Raw genomic sequence first — 25,189 nt, forward strand, 5'->3', positions numbered from 1 at the left:
TTGTGTTTATGGTCGTCAGTAAATTCTATGAACAAAGAGGAAAGGAAATGGGTTAATGTTTGGTGAGCACTTTTATTTAACCTAAAAAGTGTTCAAGTGAAAACTGTTATCGCAATAAACCTCAATGTACCAAGAGACGATTTCGTCTTGGTTTCTCTCATGGTTTTTATGGTCCTCGGTTCGTGAGCGGAATATGTCTTATACATGACAAGCACTTCTGATACCAAACTAACAATGAGAAAAGACCTCAGAAGACAGACTTTTTAAGTTTAAAAATTGCAGATACATACTGTAATATGTTGTACAACATAATATAAAGATCATACAGATACAGCCTGTAAAAAACATAAAAACATGACGAGAAGTAAAGAAAGAATATGAATAAGAACAGTAAGGTATCACTTAAGTATCACTTAACCTTGCCAAAATATTTTTTTCTTAGGCATTTCTTAAAACATCAAGAATTTGGTAAACTTTGTATTCTAATGCAAGTTGATATTAAAAAATGCTTAATCCCTTTCGTAGGCCAACCATATGTTACTAAGCCATTCTGAGAAAAAAGATCTGTTTGTAGCAAATGAAGCGAAGCGCATGAGTATGGCTAGTCTGCGAATAAAATATTCAAGCAATAAATATGAAACATTTTTTTCTGTGTGAAATAACTAAACTTCTGCATGCTTCAGAAATTCAGCTTCAATTTAATATTTATTTACTTTTTTTTTCTCATTTTATCGGAAGATATATGTGCAAGATACTCGTATATTGTCGTGACTATTGGACTTTTACTACGTCATACTACTTTTGACCAATAAAACGGTACGAAAGGACGTCTTTCAACCAATCATGGCTGCTTATCGCACAATTTTATCGCTTCCCAGTATTTGTTTAATTTTATCGCTTCCCTAGCATTTGTTTAATTTTATCGCTTCCCTAGCATTTGTTTGTTTTTATCACTACCCTAGCATTTCTTTCTTTGTTTGCCAACATTTCAAACTGCAAATTCTTTACGGTACTATAAAACATGCTTTGCAATCGTCATTTGTTTACAGCATAGACAGTCAACTGAAAATAGCAGCTCCGTTCAAACGTTTTGGTGAAGCTAATATTAGTTAAATAGAATTTCAGTACGTCAATTAATATTTTATTGTATTAGAGTACTTTATTTCTTCTAATCTTTATATACTATCTTCTAATCGTGTAATAATCAATTAAATCCACTTGAGTTTTGATTTTCTCTAGATAAATCAAAACCTCTAGTGAGATTACTGTTGATAATTTTGTTTTTCCGTAATAAGTTTCCCTTTAACCGTAATACCGTAATACTGGGAGGAAATCCTTAATAATTACGGAAAATCCGTGATAATGTAACACGCTTATGAGGGACTCCAATCCACACCTAAGTGATGACTCAGAAGAAAAAGGAGAAAAAATGTGCGACATATCTACATCCTCTGCATCGAGTTCATGATTAGGGGAGAATTGGGTAGTATCGGACATCGGGTAATATTGGACAGCGAGTTTCTTTCATCTACCACCAGATGATAGTACCTGAATGACATGGTTGCGTTTCTGTGATGTCGCATACAGGAACGTAACCATGTCATTCAGGTACTAACATCTGGTGGTAGATGAAAGAAACGCATTGTCCGATATTACCCGATGTTCGATACTCCCCAATTCTCCCCTACTTCTCAAGGATGAATTATTTCTTGCGTCTAACGGCGATCGTCTGATCTGAGCGTTCATCGGCTTTTCTCATAAATTTAATTTTACGGATGAAAGTGAAAGGGGGGAAAACAAGTGAAGCAGGCGTAATTCGAAAGAACGCAACCCCTATATCGTCTTTCTTCATATTATATCTCACTTGTGATGCTGATGTTTATAAATAGTGGTGGTGGTGGTGGTGGTGTAAGAGTTTTCATAGTGGTGATTGTGATGGTGGTACTGATTTTCCTTGCCATAAAGATAAAGGGATGATAGCGGTGATTATTTTCATGTCGTTCGAGGTGGTGGTGGTGGTGGTGGTGGTGGTGGTGGTGGAGGTGGTGGTGATGATGATTTTGACGTTGATTGTATTGTGATGGTAATATTGGTGATTGTAATAATAATGATTCCAGCAGGATATTTTATTTTGGAATGTGGTAAGCTTGAATAAAATGCCACTGACCTTCCTCGGGTATGCAGATAATTGCGGTGCGCTAGCTTGATCAAGTGTTGTCACAACTTCACATTCACGAAATCAAGTTTTTACGTGAAGGAAAACACTTTGATCGGTGATGTGAAGTTTGAATACGCTTGACTGAGCCTGTCAAACTTAATAGCTCCAGATTTCTACTGCGTAATGATGAGAGTAAATATCGCAAACGAGGACGAATACTGTGGCCATGTTTTACTACACGAGTGTGGGCGAGAAGTAAGAAAACAGGAACATCAGTAGAAATCATAACCTTCTTACAACTGTACTTCAACGCCCATGTATTTTGTGCTCATTATATTATTAAAATTTAGAAATTAATTTAAGGTTTTATCCATCGATGTGGGGTCGAATCCTGCCTACGGCAGACATAGTCCTTCATCGCTAGTGTTATATTGCTCCAGTTAGATATATGATCAAGTCATTACGATCTCATGTCAACTCAACTATACCTACATACGTTATAATGGCATTGACACTAGACCCTGCTGTTGTACGAAAAACCACGGACAGAAGAATAAAATAAACATATTTTTTATATCATAAAGAAATAAATAACATAGGAATACAACCTCTTCTTTCGTTTCAAATTTCTACAATCACATTGCCAAACCTTACAGTATTAGAAGCAATTTCAAACTTCAAAAATTACACAGAAACATAAACTTCATCTAAGTAAAGATAGAGAATGCCATAGACAACGAACAAATAACACCTTACACTTCGGCAGATTCGAGTCCACAAATATCAGTGCAAAAATGGAAGCCTAAGCAATAATGCTTTCGTTCATTATGAATGCGGTATCGCAATTAAAAAAAAAAACAAGTAAAAATTGAGGAACGAAAAGATAGCGAAAGACAAACTTAAGGAAAACAGAAACAAACGCGCAAAGAGAACAAAGAGCATACAACGACAATAAAATACAGATGGAAGGAACAGATAGAACTAGAAATAAATAAATAAATCAAAGAATCTTTGAAATGAGTCGTTGAGAGCAGAAGTGGTGTAAGTCAAAAATGGGTAATGAAGGTTAAAGTAAACATTCTGTAAAATACAGCACAAAGTAGCAATTAATATTCAATTTATTTAAACTATTAGTAGTCAGTGGATAGCACGAAGGACATATTAATTGCTACTTTGCGCTGTATTTTACAGAATTTTTACTTTACACCTCACTACCCAATTTTGACTTAAACCACTTTTGCTCTGAACGGCTCAAATGAATGAATGAATGAATATATATATATATATATACACACACAGATAGAGAAGGAATGAAAGGTAGAAAAATAAAGAATGTAAAAACGGACAAAAACAGTAATGAAAGAATTCAGGAAAAATTAATTACAAGAGCGAAGAAAAATAAACAAGTTGAAAATGGAAAAGGCTCGCAAAAAGAAAGAAAGGAAGAAACAGAAATAAATACGAATGAAAAAAATGAATAGGCAATTAAAGGAATTAAAAAATTGCCAGAATGGCAGAAAAAGTTACTAATATCACAGAAAAAATGAATGAACGTATGCATGAAATAATGAAGAAAGTAAGAGAAATGAAGAAGAAACACGACTTTAACCCCCTCAGGCCTGTTGTACATTATAGTGTACATTGTTTCTTTTTTATTTTTTTGGAATGTCTTCGATACTTTTAAATATTTTGAAAAATTCAATGTGATAGAAATGGAGAATATTATTTTTGAAATATTTCTATACCTGAACTAAAAATAAAATTTAAAATTTTGGGGCCCCAGGGGTCAAAATTGTCCCCAAATTTTTATTTTCTGTGAAGACTTGATTTGGGAATTCTGGATCCCCAGAATGATTATGTGACCAGTTTTTTTTCAATTGTTTTAATATAAATTCAGGACTGAAGGAGTTAATACAAAATATATACGAATAAGAATTTAGGTTCGAAAGACATTTCAAACTCCTAATAATCATTATAAAATACTCGTACATTGAAAGAACAAATTATACAGCCTTTGGCATTCTATGTTCAACAGATGAAAACATGTCAAGGTTTGCAAAATGACAACTCTACATTTCGTTAAATATTAATCACGGTTATTATAATGAGAACATGGCAGCCAAGTTACTACGTTACACAGCTGAAAGCTTCCAACGAATATGAAGGCACAGAGCGGCATGATATTGACAGCGTAAATGCTGAATTCTTTTCGCAAACTAGTGTTATTACCTGCTTATTATACGGGCGTGGCACAATTTGAAGGCGTTATTTCATAATTTAATAATACACGTTAATCATGTTACAGATAAACGGGTGACACACGCCATAAGGAAGATAAAACTGACAGCCTATCTTTTTTTTACAAACTTCTTCAAAGTAAAATGTTACAAATTGATGCATGCGAGTATGAGTGCAGTATTTGAATGTGTATTTATAATGTGTCTTATTCCTTCTCCCGCTCCTTCAAATCATCAAGTGTTTCTCAAAGATGGGATAATGTTAGGGGAGAGTCGAGTAGTATCGGACATCGGGTAATATCGGACAGTGCATTTCTTTCATCTATCACCATATGGTAGTACCTGAATGACATGGTTACGTTTCTCTATGCGACATCACAGAAACGTAACCATGTCAATCAGATACTATCATCGTGTAGTAGATGAAAGAAACTCACTGTCCGATATTACCCGATGTCCGATACTACCCGACTCTCCCCTATGTCTATCACTCATCTTCAAATCGCCATTGATAGTAGGCCTATACCTCTCCCCAACAATTTTATTTTATGGATCATAAGTAGTAAATATACAGGGTGAGTCAGGAGGAAAGGTACATGGCAGGGCTGGGCACATTACATGATTCTGAGAAATGAGCGCTGTTACTTTAAAGAGCAATTCTTTCGAGCGCTATGGCGCATGCATATTGTACGTCACTCGCTGTCATTGCAGTGGTTGACTCTGCAGTAGGATGGCGAACTTTGAAGATGCACCCGCCTGAAAATTGTATGCAAGACAAAAACCTAAATTATATTTTGAGATTGAACATGGCTAATTCATTGTTACAAACACTGAACGGCTTTAGCAAATGAAACGGCCTCATAAGTCTCGGAAAACAACCACATAGTTATTTTGGTTATTGAGTTTCAAATAGTTTTGTTTCAATAGAAAATATTTAGATTGATTTCAGACTGACAGAAGTACGATTTTGTTACAAAGTTTCTTCATGCAAAAGAAAAGTGTAAGAGTGCGTTTATTATTAATTTCCTTTTTGTGTTTCTTTATTACATATGTTTATATTATTAACACCATTATGTAATTGTTAAAGCATTGTTCATATACATTGTGTAAATAAGTCTAATGATTTGTGTGTGTGCATTGAGTGAAGTTTATTTCATTAAATTAATGAGAGTGTTATAAAGTCTATATTGTACAATGGATTGATGTAATATCCTTACAAAGTACAGACTGAATGAATAGAACAACCGTGGCTCTTGTCATATTAATGCAGGGAAGGTAGCTGTAATGTGAGTCCGCCACTGCGTGAGCGTTCTGCTCTGGCTTGGAATTGAAGTGCCTTGCGGAGCGAGAGCAGCTGTGGCCAGCTAAACGGAGTAGCTCTCATGCCCGGCGCTGGTACATGGTGTGAGAGGTGATAATATTGGTGATTCTGAACAAAAACATTTCTATGAACATATGCCCTGTTCTTAACATAATCTGACTTACAGCTCTTTGAAAATCACGGGCGTCAGTCAGTAGTAGAGAGACAGGAAGTGATAAACAACACTAAAGATTTTTTTTTATGTGCTGCAGTACCTACATAGTATGTTCTATACAAATTTTGTAGGCCTATATGTGAAGTAAAGATATTGAAGAAAACAAACCATATCTGAAAAACCGATGGGAACATATAGAGAGTATTCCTGCATTGCAAAGAATTTTTTTTGCATCATCTGATGAATGCCATCTTATGACAGCACTGACTATTCAGTCAGTAAAAGAAAGATGCCAGATATTTCAGCCTAAGCATACCCTGCTGGAATAGTTTTCAATTTATCAAACAGGCTACGATATCATGATCATCATATATCAGCTGTTTAAACTGGGAGCTATATTTTTTCCCAATTCTGGTCAGTAAAGAAGAAGAAAAAGTATAAAAATGTTTGTGTGTGTCAGAGTGCAGCAGATGATAATGATGAAATGAAAGTAATGGGTTTGAAAAGAATTTTCGAGATGTGAACTTTCTACATAATAATTATTTTAAAAGCTATTAGCATGAAAATCTCTACCTTGAAAATGTTTAACATTGTACAAAATTAATTAGTATATTGCAATACATTGAAAACTGTCATAAATTGCTTAGTTATTGATAGGCAAATCAGATGAGTCACATCCATAAGGATTTCATGTCACTACCGTGATGGTGCAGGGTTATTATAATTTTGTGTATTATCATAAAAAGGTTAATCTGTTTTTAACAATGTGTTTAGTAGGTGTTGCCTTATAAGTAAATAAAGTACTACAACTATCTGCTATTCTCATTCACAGAAATCTGCATCTTAATACCTTAACACACCATCTATTGCCCAAATACTGTCACACCCGTGATGTGTTTTTAAAGTGTAATATATCGGAAGGTAATTAAAATATTTACTTCACAATTGTTTATTACGGACATTAATTAATTAATTCATTCATTCATTTGGTGTTCTGTCCAAGGGCAGGTCTTTCTCTGCGAACCCAGCTTTCTCCACTCTTTCATATTTTCTGCCTTACTCTTTCTTTTCTCATATGATCCATGCATCTTAATGTCGTCTATCATCTCATATCTTCTTCTACCCCGAACTCTTCACCCGTTCACCATTCCTTCCAGTACATCCTTCAGTAGGCAGTTTCTCTTCAGCCAGTGACCCAACTAATTCCTTCTCCTCTTCCTGATCAGTTTCAGCATCATTCTGTCTTCACCCACTCTTTCCAGCACAGCTTCACTTCTTATTCTGCCCGTCCATTTCAAACGTTCCATTCCTCTCCATATCCACATTTCAAATGCGTCTATTCTCTTCTCTTCACTTCGTCGTAATGTCCATGTTTCTACTCCATACAATTCCACAATTCACACAAAGCATTTCACTAGTCTCTTCCTTAGTTCATTCTCCAGAGGTCCGCAGAAGATACTCCTTTTTCTATTAAAAGCTTCCTTTGCCATTGCTACCCTCCTTTTAACTTCCTGGCAGCAGATCATGTTACTGCTTACAGTACAACCGCAAGTATTTGAAGCTGTCCACTTCCTCAACTGCCTCATTTAGAATTCGCAAGCTTACCTTCTGTATTTTCCTTCCTATGACCATACTCTTCGTCTTATTTGCATTTATCTTCATCCCATACTGCTCACAGCTGTCACTTAACTCCAGTAGCATATCCTTTAGTAGGCCTATAATTTCCTCTTCTGCTAAGAACGCCATAACATCAGCAAATTTTATGCATTTTATTCTTCTTTACGGATATTAATATGTTATACAGGGACATCATTTTATTTTCACTAACATTTTTAATATTAACTTGCCTATACCTCTGGATCAACGCCATTTGCTACCCCCTTCCACGACTGGAGTTCGATGATACTCGCGTAGTATACAAACAAATCACTTTACTAGGTATAGGAGGGAAGAAAAGTAGTTCATCCATTTACGTAAAGTAGGAAATATTGCGCTTTTGAGTTTAATCATTTTCATTAGGTTTTTGTTTAACCAAAATATAGTACAGTATTAACAATGAGTGTTTTTACTCACGAACTGAGCTGTCCGTGTGAACGTATTCATTATGCAGTGTATATTATACTGTCTACAGCACATTAGCGTACAATATAGAGAATGAAGTTAAATTGAAAAATAATCATAATATGGATATTTAAACACATTTTTTTTAAATGGTGGCCGTTCATTTCGATACAGGCTTCAGTTCTAATGTGCATATTATCGCACTATAGACTATTGTACTTAATTCCAATTACCAGTTTCGTTCTTCGTACTAGTAACTCATGTTGAAATAATTCTGTACCTACTCTATAAAAGAGTACCTTACGTACTGTAAATTCAATCTTCACTTCTGCCCGATCCGAAAAGATAGAATTACTCAGACATACTATCTACTGTCCGTCCAAGTAGTTATGTTGTAGGGTCGTAAAAAGGAGGGAAATCACGTGACAGTTAATTACTTAACGAAGCCCTTTTCTTTAAGTTATTTTAAACAGTTGTATAATATTACGTAGACGTTATTAATGTTCTCGGAAAAGAGCTAAGACAGCCCAGCCACTAGCTGGCGAATAAAATCTGGTGGGGGAAACCGAGATACGACGTAGGCAAATGGACGACAGTGCCTGTGCGAAAATGATTCAATATTGAAAGCTCTTTCCTCACTGGAAAACGCGAACATATTTTTGGAACGTACTGTTTACTATGAGCGTAAGGCTACTATGACTGTATATGCGGTCTTGGATCTGTGTGGAGGACGGTTGAACTTCGTTAGTAGAAGGGGTGGGAGTGAAGTACATTAAAAAACTCAGGTACAATAAAAATTGAAGTAAAAATAAAATGATGTCCCTGTATTTAATATTACTAGGTTATCGTAATTCTTAATGAAATGTAATATTAACATTTACACTTTGAACTTGAAAAAATGAGTAATCTACAACAACGTAAGCGTGGAAGGGCTGCCTAGCAGAGAATTGCGAAAATTGCACCTCAAGTTGAAAACACAAACTTAACAGTTAAGACTTGTCAAACTGCGAAGTACTACACAATTTAACTACTTTCGAGAAGCAACTTCGTTGATGACCAAGTTAATTTCGCCGACCGTGGCAGATGTCAGCTGTTGGGGAAGGAGTAATATCAACAAGGCGACGCCATTATTACACTGTCTTGTTATTTAACGTTGACGGGGTGACGACAGACCAGTCTGCTAAGAAATGACATCTCATCCAGCTCTCTCGTGGTAATCTGCACGTGGCTGGAAGGTCAGAGAAGGGGGCGTCTCCCCTGCGCCTCAATTCTGGGTCACACAGCATCTCGCACACAATCGATACAGAGAGCTTGCCAGCCCGAAACGAAGGTCGGCCCCCCGGGAACAACTCTGTATGCTCCAGGCTTCTGCCGCGGGCTACACGGACCTCACTGACTAGAATGCGTCTAACTAAACGTCATCTCGCATTAGTTTTATCCTCATGTAGAAGAAGAGGAGGGGCTGTCATCTTCGTTCCAGTTCAATTTTGGAGACAGACCTATGTACATGTGTCCATTTGGTGTTCATGCAAATAGAAGTTGTATTAAAGTAATTACAAACTTTTACAAGTACCAAAACACGTGAGTAGTTCTCACAACAGAACAAGACACCCTCTTCACCAGTGAGATGTAAATTATGTAAGTGTTTTAAATGCTCCACCTTCAAGAAATAGGCGTAGAATCATTAAACCAACGGCTATAGCGACGGCGACGAGTTTTAAAACCCCGTGGATACACGTAACATTAGTGGTGGACAAAGACGGTGTTTTTTTATTGGGTTATTTTACGACGCTGTATTAACATCTAAGTTATTTAGCGTCTGAATGATATGAAGGTGATAATGCCGGTGAAATGAGTCCGCGGTCCAGCACCGAAAGTTACCCAGCATTTGCTCCTATTGGGTTGAGGGGAAAACCCCGGAAAAAACCTCAACCAGGTAACTTGCCCCAACCGGGATTCGAACCCGGGCCACCTGGTTTCGCAGCCAGACGCTCTGACCGTTACTCCACAGGTGTGGAAGACGATGTTAGATGATAGGTTTCGTGGGGTATTCCCATTTCCCATATTGGCATTCCACTATTGTTCCACTAATAATCATCACCAAAGATAGAACTTTACCCACAGAGACTATAAGGTTAGGTATGCATAGAGTGTTCGTTGTTCAAATAGAAAGTGAGCGTAGCTAGCAATGCAGGTGCATGGGTACACCTGTTAAGGCTGGTTCACAATAAACCGGGAACGGAAACAACTAGAACGAGAACGGAAATAATGTTAAACCATTGTGAATGCTCACATTTAAATACATTTATTTTAACATTTCCGTTCTCGTTCTAGTTGTAGTTTCCGTTCCCGGTTTATTGTGAACCAGCCTTTAGGGAACTCTGTCATGGTATAAGCAGGGTGAAGTTGTTAACCAGTCAACGAATCGCAGTGCAATGTAAACAAACCAATTGCCGGAGCACAGCGCTGAACCCTGCGCACGAGAAACGTATCCCCATTCAATTGCTGCGATACAAAACACATTTCAGTCGTAACCTGGCCATACCTCAGGCTTCATGTCATTCATGATGTAACGACAGTCTAAACATAACTAACCTAATATCCTCATGTTGTGGTATAAATTTCTACCTCCAATCATTACACTGGTGCGCTGTAGACCACTTCCCATGATGCACCAAGTGCAACATTCTGCTGCAAAGAGTCTACAAGTACGCGTGTTCACATTTGAGGGGGACACTGGGGTGAACGACGCAAAAGTCAAAATACCCGCCATTGGAGGGGGGAGCATTCGAGAAAAATAGTTCACTCATTAGTCCAAAGTAGGCTGTATGTGTTCCAGAGAAGCTCAATTTAATTATGAGATCTAAAAGAGGAAACAAATTTTATCGGAACCATAAAAACGCCAATGATGAAAACAGATTCACCTCTTCTTATAGACAAGGGATGCGCAACCGCAGTTGAAAGAGGGGAGGATGGATTTACCTCTTTCCACTAGCTGCGACTTTCTGTTGTGATCGTGAACTCTGTGTTTACAAACATGGGCTACTATGTCTGCTGAGTTTTCGTGGTGAGTTGAGTGCACTATGATATTCTTTAACGAAATTTAATGCAATTATCTCAATATGAACGCCGAACATTGTAGATTTCGTCCCGTTTGTACTTCACATTTATGTTAGTGATTTTTCTGGCAACTCTTATTTTTAAGAAGTTTATCTATATTTGGCACAAATGATTTAGAAGATATACCAAGTCGCGTATCCTATTTCGATACTGGTTTTAATATAATTCATTTTAGAAAAGATTTGCTCGCAAATGTATGTAGATCCGAAGATTGTTATTACATTTGTTGCAAATACACGTAACCTTGAAAATCTATCACAGGACAGTGATTTAAATAGTTCCCAGCCTTCTCCGTTAGAATATTTCATTGTAGTAGAATTATGTAGGGTAAAGTAGCCTATTTCCGTGATACCCCTAATCCAGTGATACTTTTCTTAGATTGAATGTCAGTCAAAGCTTTGCCATTCGACTATAGCGCCAGACATCTTTCTCGAAAGAGTGCATCTTTCGGCTACTTTTGAGACATCGGTGAACTTCCTACTATGATGCCTAATCCCGTGACATTCACTGAAAAAAACGTATCACGGAATTAGGAGTATCACGGAATTAGGCAACTTTACCCTAATTCAAGTACTTCCATTTGGAAATTATGTGGAGCCTCACTGCATATTTAGAACAAATGAGACACTTCACTTGGTTGTTATCTTTGACATAAAAATATTGCAATTCCCATGATTCGTGAAATAAATATCAGGACATCTTTGAATATGCCATTGAAAATTACAATAACTCACATGGCCGCCACCACTGCGAATGAACTAATGTGAATGTTATATTAAGGGACGGAGAGCTGGCAAGTCCGTTCCCCTCAAGTCAAGGTGGTGGGGGTGGTCATAATTCAAATGCCACTAACATGTACGAGTTAAGGTTCAACTTGGCTATTATAGACTATACGACTTCTGGGTGATGAACCAATTTCAAAATGGGTATTAGGAAAGAGGGGGAAAAAAAACGGTTACGGTAGATATCGCGTTATCGACACAAATATCAACAGCACAAGGTCAAAGAAAGATATAACTTCTAGAAAATCTACGACTTTACAGTAAAATCTATTCCATTAATGCCGCCACGTTTCAAAGTTGTGTTTACATTTAGTACTTCATCCTCCACTCACTGATATGCTAGTAAGACACAGAGATAGCCATTCCTATGAGTGCGTGGCGCTGCACCTCTGAAATGTTGGTATACATCACAAACCAGTTCTAATTGTGCAGCTACTTACTACATTAGCATGAACACCACTAAAATTAGAATACATAATACAGGCGAGTTAAGCCACACGTGCACAGTAGGGATGGGGGTTAGAAGACGCAGTTCCATTGTGAATGCGACTAAAGAACGAGACGCCATTAATGTAATTCAGAGTACCAAGGCTGGAGTAATGATGGGTATATGACAACACAAAATCGCTATGGAAACGAATCTATCTATTCCGTTCATATACAGTATAACAGCTCTAAAAATGTTTATAGATATCTTACATTTGAAACAATTAACATACATTAGTTTAGTTCTGATACAAAGGCCTATAAAATAAAGGCTTGATCAGGGCGGAGACAGACCAATGCCAGCAAACACAGGAAATGTGTTCTGTAATTTACCTGAACATAGTAGAGTTGAAAAGGAGATGATGAAATATCCTGCTATTTGCAATAGTTACAAACGTTAACTGCTTGGCCAACTGAACCACATAACTAAGTTAAACTAAACCAAACCATATAATGAAAATTTTAAGTTCAATCTATATGATTTATCTATTTTGCAAATGTTTATTTGCTACAGCAAAGAATATTAAAGTTTTAGCCTTTTCGGCATCATCAGATATGTTAAGAGACACGTAATCTAAACCTTGAACAAATTTAACAAATGTACATTGTAATATGCATGACAAATATATATATTTTTTTCTTGAGTTTCGTGTAGTATGTCTATTAGGAAAAAGGGTTATGTAGAAAAATTTATGTAGAAACATTTTCGGATATATAAATTTGGAAGGTCGATATGATTGCAGATACATATAACTCATGTTACAAAACACATATGGAATGATTAAAATGACAAGCATATTATATTATATCTTGCATTAAATTAACAAAATACGAATGTCAGCAATAATTAATATTGGTGGAAAAGACTTAATTGTTGAATTTTATTAATTATGAGTAAAATGGTGATGTAATATCAATATATTTAAAAGACTATTTATAAAATCACTGATAGATGATTATTAAAATTAATAATAAATAATGATAAAATTTTCATTATATTATATTATATTAGATTTATCTGAAGACAAAATGAATTGTAAAATAAACCAAACTACCTCATAAACCTAATAGTTTGGTCCCTAAATAAACAAATAACAGAGATAATTATATCCCTTCCATCTACGAATTAGACAGACAGATCGGAATAACAAATGTTTCTGCTGTGCATTCATTAGTTATATTAATCTAATTAAATCAGATTTTATTTCCAATCAGTTTTGTCCTAATTTAAAGAGGGGAAAGTATAAATGATTGTTCTCTCACACTAAGATTCGAGAAAGACCGATATAAGTGATCTTGATATACAGTAACAAGAGACAGTTTCACTAAATAATATATTTTATTTTCTTATTGATAAAAGAATTGACCAAATCGTTGGATGGTACGCTGCTGAACTCTTTAATTTTTACAGTTCAAGGGGGAGGGGCTTCCGGTAAAGACTTTGTTACGGATTTCTACCAAGAGCTACAAGGATTACCAATTTAGAAAATTATTCTAAGGATTATAAACTCTAAAATAATTCAGACGGGCTCAAATCCGTCACTTTGCTGCATAAGGGCAGAAAGTTCAATTTCATATTTATGCAGCAACGTGGTGTAGTTTCCTTTCGTAATGACACACAACTTTTATAAAAAAAATTCTACATTAGTTAAGAAAAAATAACAACTTTTGTTAACAATTATTAACAGATTATTTCATTTCCTATGTTTATTTTATTTAAATAATAATTTTTAGTTTTAATTTCTTTTAATTCTTTCGTGATACTTACTTAATGGCTTTTAAGGAACCCGGAGGTTCATTGCCGCCCTAACATAAGATCGCCATTGGTCCCTATCCTGAGCAAGATTAATCCAGTCTCTATCATCATATCCCATCTCCCTCAAATCCATTTTAATATTATCTTCCCATCTACGTCTCGGCCTCCCTAAAGGCCTTTTTCTCTCCGGCTTCCCTACTAACACTCTATATGCATTTCTGGATTCGCACATACGTGCTACATGCCCTGCCCATCTCAAAGTCTGAATTTAATGTTCCTAATTATGTAAGGTGAAGAATACAATGCGTGCAGTTCTGTGTTATGTAACTTTCTCCATTCTCCTGTAACTTCATCCCTCTTAGCCCCAAATATTTTCCTAAGCACCTTATTCTCAAACACCCTTAACCTATGTTCCTCTCTCAAAGTGAGAGTCCAATTTTCACAACCATAAAGAACAACCGGTAATATAATTGTTTTATAAATTCTAACTTTCAGGTTTTTTGACAATTCTTTCGTGATAGATAAATGAATTCCACATCAATTATAAAGCCTTATTTTATAAATTGGATAACATTACTTTTAATGATGTTTTACTGAAGTCTACATCCTTATGAAAATAAAAATGTAAGCTGTGTTCGAAATTCAAAAGTATTACGATATAAAATAAATCATGAATTTAATTTCATTGTTAAAGTAAAAGGACATCAAAACGGCGTTTGTGTTAGATTATTTGGTTACCAGCTAGAGTACAAATATTCTTCATGGTAAGCCTGAATTATGCCAATCCCCACGACCAGAACCCCCGCGTAACTACTGTTCTCCAACCATGAGATTAACCGTGAAAGGAATGTGCTTACTATTGCGTCATCTATTAGCGCGAAGTAGATAGATAATATTACAGTTATAACGTCAGTTTAAAAAACATGCGCTCTCTTGCATATGTTATTTCCTGTATGGAGGGATTAAAAGACAAGGAAATTAACCGTGATCTAATTTTGTAACTAAAGTAGTATAAATATGTATCAGTGTTACCGTTTGTGTTTTGAGAGTTAGCCAATGGAGATGCATGTACCCATGTGTGTAACCTTATGACATCTTATGACACGAACATTCATTCACATCATAATCCCGCTGCGTCTTGTTCCCCTGAGACTTTCTCCTGGCTGGAGTACAGTAGCAGGGCGTTCGTAAGAAAAACAAAACACTATTAAATATTAACTAACCTGAAAACATCATATTTTTTATATCCGTAAAAAACTTCTACGGCAGAAATTCTTTACATAATGTGGTTCAGTTTACTATACCGATTACCATTAACACCCTATATAATATTTTACTGTGTATCGATCCCAATAGTCGTTTCCATAAAAAAAAAGTACAAAAGCAATGCAGCAAAAACATGGCAACTATGACAAATATAAAGCACTGCACTGACTGATAAAGCGATGACTAAACGAATTATGAATGTAAATGCGATGTATATGTATTCAGAAACAAGGCTTGTGAGTGTCACGATTCACATCAGCTTTCCTATGTGACGAGAGTTACAAGTGCAAACAGCAGAAACTGGAGGACTGGACGTGTGGAATACAGAGAACATGAAAAGCGATTTTACAACACATGGAACAAACATTTAGGCCTATACTCCGAGGTAGCTATCTGAACAATTCGCCACTTCTGACAACGACCTGTCACAAGGCAGCCGCCGCGTTGTTCGACTTCGCCACATCCAGTGATATTTTGTAAACGGCAAAACAACTTATGGACGACATACCAACTCATTAATGCTGATTTTCTGTGCTTGGAGAATATGCATTTCATTTTCATTCTGAGTAATAAGAAGGGAAAAGTACATGGGTAATCAAAGTATCTTTTTATTGCAAACAATAACGAATTTTATTCCTCTTCTCAATAAGAAATCTGTAAATGAACTTGACATTGCTGTATATGGGTGTCCAAACGCCTATAGAACCAGGAGATATTGCACGTCAAGCATGCTGTGCTAAGGTCAATAACTTTCCATATAAAATAGGAAAAACGACCTTAAAGAATATGCTCTGCGGGTTGCTTACGCCAGGGGTTACCTCGTACGAATTACAATTGGACATCTATGCCGTATACGTTTCGACTCTGTTCAAGTACATAAATAGAGTCACCCCACATTCGCTGTATGGTTCTTTGTTTGCAAAGCGTTGCTAATAAAATTGTTCTTCTGTCGAAAACTAAAACAATAGCTGATAAATAATTTAGGAAAGTGCATTACGATAATATACCATGGACAGATTGATATATGATAGATTTCATCGTGAATGAGAACCGTTGCTTTATGTGCCGAAATTCATAACAAAAAATAGCAGGGGATTAGTAGAATCCCTATAATTAAGTACAACGTTTAAATGCCTGGTGGTTGTGTAATTTCAAATAATCGTAAGTCACATCTTGAGGAGAATCATCTTATCATAATCACAAAACAAAGAACCTGAACTACTTTTAATAAATATCGCAACCAGCGCAAGAAAATAAATGCAGCATTCGCTGCTCAAGCCACTAATACTATCTTGAATGTAATACATACACGATATCCAGCGCCGTGGCTTCGTGGTGTAAGCCATCCTGCCACGGAATGCGCGCTGGTTCAGGCCCTCATGGGGGAAGAAATTTTGCCATGAAATTTCGGCCAATGTATGGGACCGGTGCCCACCCAGCTTCGTGATGCATTTGGGGAGCTACGATAGGTAGCGAAATCCGGTTACGAAAGCCAGCTGTAATGACACGATACATGCATTCTGGTTGGATGATCGTCCGCCTCTGTTCGGCATGTGTGTGTGACCCAGCCGGCTAGTCAGTCTCGGCCCTTAAAGGGCTGTAGCGCCACGGACTATTTATTTATTTATTTATTATTATTATTATTATTATTATTATTATTATTATTATTATTATTAATACATAGATGATGTTCAAATCTGTATTATTTTTCCAATAATGATATGTTCCGGGTTGCATCGGCTCAATGCCGCTAAAGGAGCAATATGCTCCGGGTTGCATCGGCGTGCTCCCGCTAAGCAGTAAGATGCGTGTACAGTATTCCAAAAATTGACATTTTTCTTCAATAGGTATCTACTTACACTTTCCACGTTAAAAATTCTATATATGTCCAAACCCAGCGCGAAAGTGATAATGACATTGCAAAGTGCAAAATGTGTCCTGAGTACAACCTCGAGAGCGCTGTCTCCCTTGCACATGATGTAGTCCATCAGATATAGAATTTCTTTGTGTGATTTTTCAATAGGAAGTGATATTATGAAGTAATAAATCTCTCTACAGCGGATGATGACTGGACTGTGAATCCGGAACAGATTCATTACGTCTGATTGCTGTTACAGTTTCGTATGTAGTGACGTTACATGACATTTCTACATTCCTGTTTTATTTTTATTCGAATTCTGTTCAGGAAAATAAATGTCTAACTTCAGTCTTTAGGTAGCTGGAATACGGAGTCTACTAATATAAATATCTGACCTTTCGAAGTCTTGGTCACCCTATACATAGTACGTAGTACAAAACTTGTCGATGTTTAAAAAATGATGGAGTGTCCGTTATGATATGACGTAGTGCATAAACCCACCCATGTCTTTCCTTTAATTCCAAGTTAGCAAAAGACAGTGTGTAAATAGCCTTATTCTCTTCTGTATCGAACACGTTTTAGTATTCTCAACTCTACATTACTAAAGTTGCATTACATGGAAATGATGCTCTCGGTTATGAATTTCTCATTTTCACCTCCAGCCACCAACCTGTAAAAACTGTCTTAAGATTTTCAGTCTTTTTCCTTGCACGTGACGATTAAGTGGAATACAGATAGTTGACTTACCTTTTCGAAGTCCTCTTCAAGACGTACAACCTTCTCGAGCTGCAGAAACAGTTCTTCTTCCTTCTCGTGGAGTTCCAGCTCCTTCGTTTCCAGCTTCCGCTCCAGCTCTTGACGCGCTCGAGTCAACCCATCCCGTTCAGCCTGCAACGACAAACACGATGTTTTAGTGTGTGACTCTTCCACATACGTTGCGCTTTAAGTACAGTCTTAGCTCGAAAGTAAGGTGGTTTTGCAAATCCTAAGTAACACGAATTCGATACACTTAGGAAGCATTCGCAAGTAAAAGCCTGATTCATAGTAATGTCACTTTTTCATGTATCCCTGTTAACAGAAAATTCACAGAGAAATTGAACATGCCCAGCCTTTGCCAACGATATCGTTTGCGTCTGTAGCTATTCCCGGACCTTATATTAAAGACTGATTCACAATAAACCGCAAACGAAAACGACAACGAGAATGAGAACGAAAATATTGTTAAAATAAATGTGAGCATTCACAATTAACGATAAGCCTGCCGGAGCCCGGAAACGGGAAGGTGAAAGTTAATTGTGAATACTAACATATAAATACATTTATTTTAACAATATTTCCGTTGTCGCTCTCGTTTCCGTTCCCGGTTTATTGTGGACCCGCCTTAAGGATGTAGAAATGTTGTTTGATTTTTTAATTTCGTTATTTAAAGAGAGCATGGTATTGATAACGAGATTGTATTTGGCGAGACGACGCCGAGGATTCGCCAGAAAATACCTGACATTCGCCTTACAGCTGAGGAAAACCTCGGAAAAAAGTTAACCCAGTAATTAGATCAGGCGAGAATCGGATCCACGTTCGAGTGCAGCTCCGGATCAGCAGACAAGCGCTACTGTTTGAACTACGTCAATATGATGTAAAATAAAGTAAATGAAGATATTGAGGTCAAGAGAACATATTCATATAAATTATGATTAAATCTAATCAGTAGTACATAAATAAATTATTTCATTAGCTAAATTAAATTATGGTTTATTTAACGACGCTTGCAACTGCCGAGGTTATAACAGCGTCGCCGGTGTGCAGGAATTTTGTCACGATCTGTCACATTTAAGCATACTTAAATACCACCAAAGTGGGTCGGGAACGATCCCTAGAACTCGAGCAGAGAAGGCCTTCGTTTACGTACCGCTAGATATGTAATGCATTTAATCCGAATTTGTTGATTAAGTTTAATGTTATAATTGAAGGGGTCAGAGCCATAGTGGGCCAAGCGCCATACATTAAAAACGGAGAAAGCAAGGGTTAAAATTAAGTGCTTACCATAATTCAATGAAACATATAGCAAATAATATAAAGTGTGCACATTAAAATTAAATTATATGTCAATCTTCATTAAATTATGGTATTCACTTAACTTTAACCCTTGCTTTCTCCGTTTTTAATAAATGGCGCTTAGCCCACTATGGATCTCAACTCTTCAATTGTGGTCGAAAATACTTTCGCTATTTTGTCGTGAGCATCAGTTTGTTGTAATCCGCTACCATGGACTGTGGTAGGGTAACCAATGCTTTCCCCATGCTTATACCCCTCTCTCATTCAGTTCTGCATCCCATTAAAAAACATATCAGGGGAAGCTATGGCTATTACTAGTAGTAGGCAAAGCACAGGTTTCTCATTTGCAGGACCGAGCTAAAAGCATTTCTCATAGTCAACAGGACTGAAACCCGAAGCTTGAGCTACTGAGTAAATAAAAGAACTAGAAATCAACAGATACACTCTTCATTAAAGTTACATATAGCAAGGAATCCACTGTCACAGACTGAAATTGTAAGTAGCTACTGCAGTTTTCGTTACAGCCTGCAGACGGAAGCAGATTAGGAGGGAAATTAATTTAAGAGAGCTCAGTATCTCGGCCGTCTGTATGCGCTCATGCATTCAGACCCAGACAGAAGCACGAACATCTGACTTCATTCCCGTCTGAGTCCCATTAATGCGGATGGTCGTGTTAATTATTTAAATTAATCTAGTTAATTAGGTTTGTCACACCTTCAGACATGACGATGTCAACAAGTAATGCTGAACATTTACCTCTACAGAAGGCTTATACTCTCTACAACGTGTTTATAAATCCAGAAACTTAAAAAAATGTATTTATTTATCGAGTGTTTCCACAATTCTAACCGAATATACCGCAAGACCGTAATTTGAACATTTTAACTATAGCAAATGGACACACAATGGGGTTACTGTGATGGAGGGGTAAACGTAACACTCGACCTTCACCTACGACTAAAACGACATAGGAAAACACACTGACGGAGACAAACAGATCTTGACGGTGATTTCTATAGAATTTGTAAAACAGTAGAAACAGTAGACTGCGAGCACTGCGGCGGTGAAATAAATTCAGATTAATATGCTATTTTACGCCGTATCAGGCCATAGCCTACCGATAGGCAGAATGTCACCCAGTGTCGGGAATGAAACTACAGTTATGTCGGTTTGAGTATTTAGTTTCTGTTTAGGTTTATAAATGGAGAATATGAGTCTATAGTATGATAAGTAGCTCATTAATGAAGGGAATGCAATATATTTTTTTTCTTCATACAGTTGTCAAACGACATTCCGAAATTAGTACCAGTTCACAACAATTTTTTGACTATGGTTCACTCAAAAAAGTATCGCACGTGTCCATTATAAAATTTAACGAATGATCACACAGGTCTATATTTTCCCTCGATGCCGAGATATTTCTGAGAGAGGCCGAGCTTGCGGTGTGAGGGAAGCGTCACATATGGAAGAACCTGTATATAGCCATACCCGAAGCACAATTCACACTAGCATGAACTAATCCAAAATGTTAACACTATTTTAAGTTCGTTTTACTCTGATTGTGCATCAACAAGCTGAACAACTACGACATCATCTTTTATCCACACTGCAGAGTTTTACAATAGGCATGGCCATGAAAGGCCGCCGATCTTTCAGCAGTTTTCCGCTCTGGTTGAGATCCGATTAACTCGAAGCCGGTGTGTGAATAAATAGTCACGGATGGCAATAATCACCGCAGCTATTAAAGGAGCACTATTTCGTTTCATGCACGTATCCTCGGCTTGAAAGAGTGCGCAATGAGGTGTGCAGTCGCTACCTTGCGGCGACGTAGCGCAGAGTCCTTGGTGCGATGCTCAGCTGTCGTGGTTTCATTTATCTTCACAGCCTTCTCGCTACTAGTACTAGTAGTACCAGAACACTGGAAATTATGCCAATCATCACCATTTCAAACCGCAACCAATGAAGTTTCGAGATCGATTATCTTAGTTTTTTTTCTCTCTCTCTCGATAATTTCTTTCTTCTCTTCAGTACTTACTTTAAAAATACAAAGACCGCTTTCTTCCAAAACTCTTGTGTTTTCCATTGTTATAAGCATTATCGCAAACATACTCAATAAACTATGTGATGTGAGAAGTTTCTGAAAATGAACGCTTCCGCAATATTTTCCCCCTATTTTTTTTTTCGGAAAATTTTCCGCCTCACCAAATTGTTTTCTTCGCTCCCTTGCTGACAGTCTCAAGAGCTGTATATTAGTAGGGATGGAACTTCGGACACCGAACTTAAGAAGTTAACTACGTCGCGTGTTATACAAGTCGTGTTGTTTACATCAACTTAGAGTAGTATAGGGACTACTACTGAGCATTGCTATGCTTGAATCCGTATAGTTTGGTGACTAAAACAAATAGATTATAACACATAGGGTCATCAGACGTCCTCTTTTGTCCGGACATGTCCTCCTTTTTAGGCCTTTGTCCGGGGTCAAGGTGGATTTTTTAAAAAAATCAAGAAATGTCCTCCTTTTTGTAACTTGTATGCCTGATATTTTTAAATTATCTGATATGACGCCTTTTTCAAGTAATTTGCCTTTAGGTGCAGCAGCATCGACGGAATATACTCTTTGTCAACGATCGTAACTTTCTTTGCTTACAAAATAATATTAAATTCACATTTTGTGCGGTCTTTTCATGTATTTTGATAATAATTATAGTTCCCTTGGCTTTCGTATATAGTTAACTGTAAAATCATTTTATATTATGAAGCTTTATTATACGTATGCTGTAATAAAATAGATATTGACATAATTTTAAGTATAATATAGGCCTAAGCCTAAATCTAAATATATATTTTCTGTCCTCTAATAATTATAGTTCCCTTGACTTTATGTGTAGCTAACTGTAAAATCTTTTGTGCGAGATCGTGCGTATTTGCTTGCTTTCCGCACACAACCAATACGCGGTAAGTGTGAAATACCACATTCAGTATTCCCAACGTAACACACAACAATTTCCCTATTCTTACCGCTTAAGCGTCATATTCATTTTACTGCTTTAGGCTTTTAACATATTATTTTTAAAGACATTCAATATAGTAATAATTATAAATTGGGAACTTACCGCTGCAATTTCACCTAAATTGCACTGTTAATTATTGTTTTTAAATATTTGCAAAAATTAAGTAAACTCTACAACACCACAAAAGTTACTACATTTGTGATGCAAGTAACATTAAGGAAGCCGTGAAAAAATCAACAAGATTCCAGACTCATCATAGACTGGGGGGAAAAAAAGACAGACGTATATCACGGCCTGCTGGAGTATAGTAAACACAGAAAACATTTTATAGCAACAATGTTGAAGATAGATATATTTGTTTTCCAAAGTTTCCATAATTGAACAGAAACCAAGATGGAGATTTCATTGCAACTAATTAGAAATTCCTCTTTCAGGTATGTAATAAACGATCTTCGCACAAAATAATGTACGATACACGAGCGGTATGTTTGTTTTCATGTTCTCGGAAATTACAAAAGCTCAACTACGTTTCGCTTTTTCAATCTTTTCCTCGAACATGAAAACGTCAACATACCGTTCCTGTAACGCATATTACTATATTATCATGTTTTATCATAATTATTTTGTAATATTAACATACTTTTAAGTATGATATAAGCCTAAATATATACTGTACTGTAAATATTTTGTAAGAAAATAGATATCGACGTAATTTATAGTATATAGTCTAAATCTAAGTACACATTTTCTGCACTCTTTTTTCAGACGTCTTCCTTTTTGAAGCTTTGTGTCCTCTTTTCTATCGATGTGAATCTGGTCACTAATAACACACATTTACGAAAGCGACTTACCTCATTCTCTTCGTTGTAGAAAATGGCGATAGATTTTAAATAAAAATGATTGGTGTACTTTAAGTGTCACTAACTTTGTTGCAATGTACAACTGTGTACATCCGTAAACTGTCAAATACAAAGGTGTGGCAAAATGAACGCATGATTTTGACTTACGTAATACCCATCCGATAGTTGGGGTGGATTGATGCTAGCCATGACATAACTTTGGTCAAGGTATGCCATTTAAGATTAGAGTGTTAATTGTTTAGGTTTATATGGCAGCGATTTCTGTTTTGTTACTGAAATCAACAAATCTGAATTATCGTCAGATGAAAGGGGAATAGGAAGGTCTTGTCGCTCTGCCTATAAAATGAAGAGTGAAGTTATGGCGAATATTCCAGCTAAGAACCCTCACAATCACGATGCCTGTAACGCGCACTTTTAAATGCAAATTATTTTGGATCCAACGAAAGTCTTTATATGGGACCTAATGGACACTTACAGTATGTTATTTTGGATATTCAAAGGTTACTGAAATATCTACTATTTATGATGTCAAAAGTTAAAGATCAGACGCAATAACGGGTTTCTTGCGAAACAGGAAGATATGGAAGTTGCAGTAAGAGCAGTTAAAATGATAAAGTAAAACTTCAAATTGCAGCCTGAAAGTACATTGAACCACATAATATATTCAGACGGCGAATAATGGACCCTGTGAAAAAAACAATCTCAGAAAAAGTGCATTGTTTATATCCGAACAAGAAAGTGCGTTACAGGAATATTAGAAAAAGCTTGAGTCGTGATTACGGATGGAACCGAGGAAAGTGGCATATAAATTTGCTGAAATACACAACGGAGCAAAATTCAATTCAATATACAACAAAAGCTACAGGCTACGATTTGGCGAATGGATTCTATAGCCGCCATTCTCGTTCTACTGTGTGAAGGATATGACTTTCTTACTCAACAGCTAAGGACTTAACAAATGTGAAAATAAGACATTGTATGGCAGACTGTAGTCAATTTTAACCGAGCACAGGCTCTTTTAAGCTCTGAATCGAAATAAAACTCTGGCTGAATTTAATTACAATTAATAAAATAATAAACTTCAAAAACTGTCTGCATCAAAAAGGAAAGAACTAACATTAGCTCAAAAAGAAATGCAAAAGTTACGTTTCCCCCTCATTTTACGCTGTATTATAATTTATAATAAAAGGCCGAAAGAGGAGGAAGAATTCGAACATAACCTAACAAAAGGCAGTCCTTATGGAACTAGTTTTCCCGAAAATCAGTCTTTGGGTAATTTGAGTTTCGAGTCATTCGATTCTTTTTTCACAACTCTCTTATTGTTCCAATTATAAATTCCACTATATCAACTGTGATGTTATAACTTGAGTCCGGATGTTCATGCATTTATAATAATTAAAACAAGCAGGCAAAAAAGGCAATAAAAACGTAAAAAGGGCACAATAATCTCTGAAAAAGGCATTATAAATTTTTAAAAGGCATAATATATTTTAGCAATAAATTTAAATTATATCAATAGCCTATAGCTCACATTTTTACTTCGTAATTGTTATTAACTGTATTTTCACAAACATAACAAAACTGTTCTATTGGTTGAAAACACATGGGCACCAAATTCCTTAACGTAAGCATGAAGTTTACTTTTCAATGGTTTACTGAACTTAGGCATTCTAGCTAACCGATCTTATATCTTCTGTCACCCGCAAAACTCGATGAACATTGGATTTGCTGATACCAATCTCACGAGAACATTGCCTCGTTGTCTTCTTTGGGGATTGTGCGAAAGCCTGCATGACTGCATCAACACTCTCGTTATCGGTGGAACTTCTCTTTCTTCCGCACCGCCCTTTCACCACATCTTGCACCGTTCCATCGACTTCAAACTTGTCTCGGATTCTTGTGATAGTTAAACCTTGTTGGTGGTTATGTTCCAAATTCAACCCTCCAACATCGTTGAACCTCAACAACATTCTCCACTTTCCAATAACATTTCAGTATCCACTCACATTCATCGAACGATAATTGCACCGCCATGTTTGTTTATAAATAGATGAACATGTTTCCATG

General features: G+C 36.5%; 1 protein-coding gene across 3 annotated transcripts in view; it reads right to left on the reverse strand.

Annotated features, from left to right (window-relative positions):
* The window catches only part of LOC138704965 (uncharacterized), a 521,080-nt gene that overhangs the window by 142,350 nt on the left and 353,541 nt on the right, over positions 1-25,189 (reverse strand). For all 3 annotated transcript variants that reach the window (XM_069833445.1, XM_069833451.1, XM_069833459.1), the window contains exon 4: positions 17,947-18,087. In XM_069833445.1, the coding sequence (XP_069689546.1) occupies positions 17,947-18,087 (141 nt within the window). The remainder of the gene's footprint in view (positions 1-17,946; positions 18,088-25,189) is intronic.

This window comes from Periplaneta americana, chromosome 1 (genome assembly GCF_040183065.1).
Source record: "Periplaneta americana isolate PAMFEO1 chromosome 1, P.americana_PAMFEO1_priV1, whole genome shotgun sequence".
In the NCBI taxonomy this organism is placed as follows: domain Eukaryota; kingdom Metazoa; phylum Arthropoda; class Insecta; order Blattodea; family Blattidae; genus Periplaneta; species Periplaneta americana.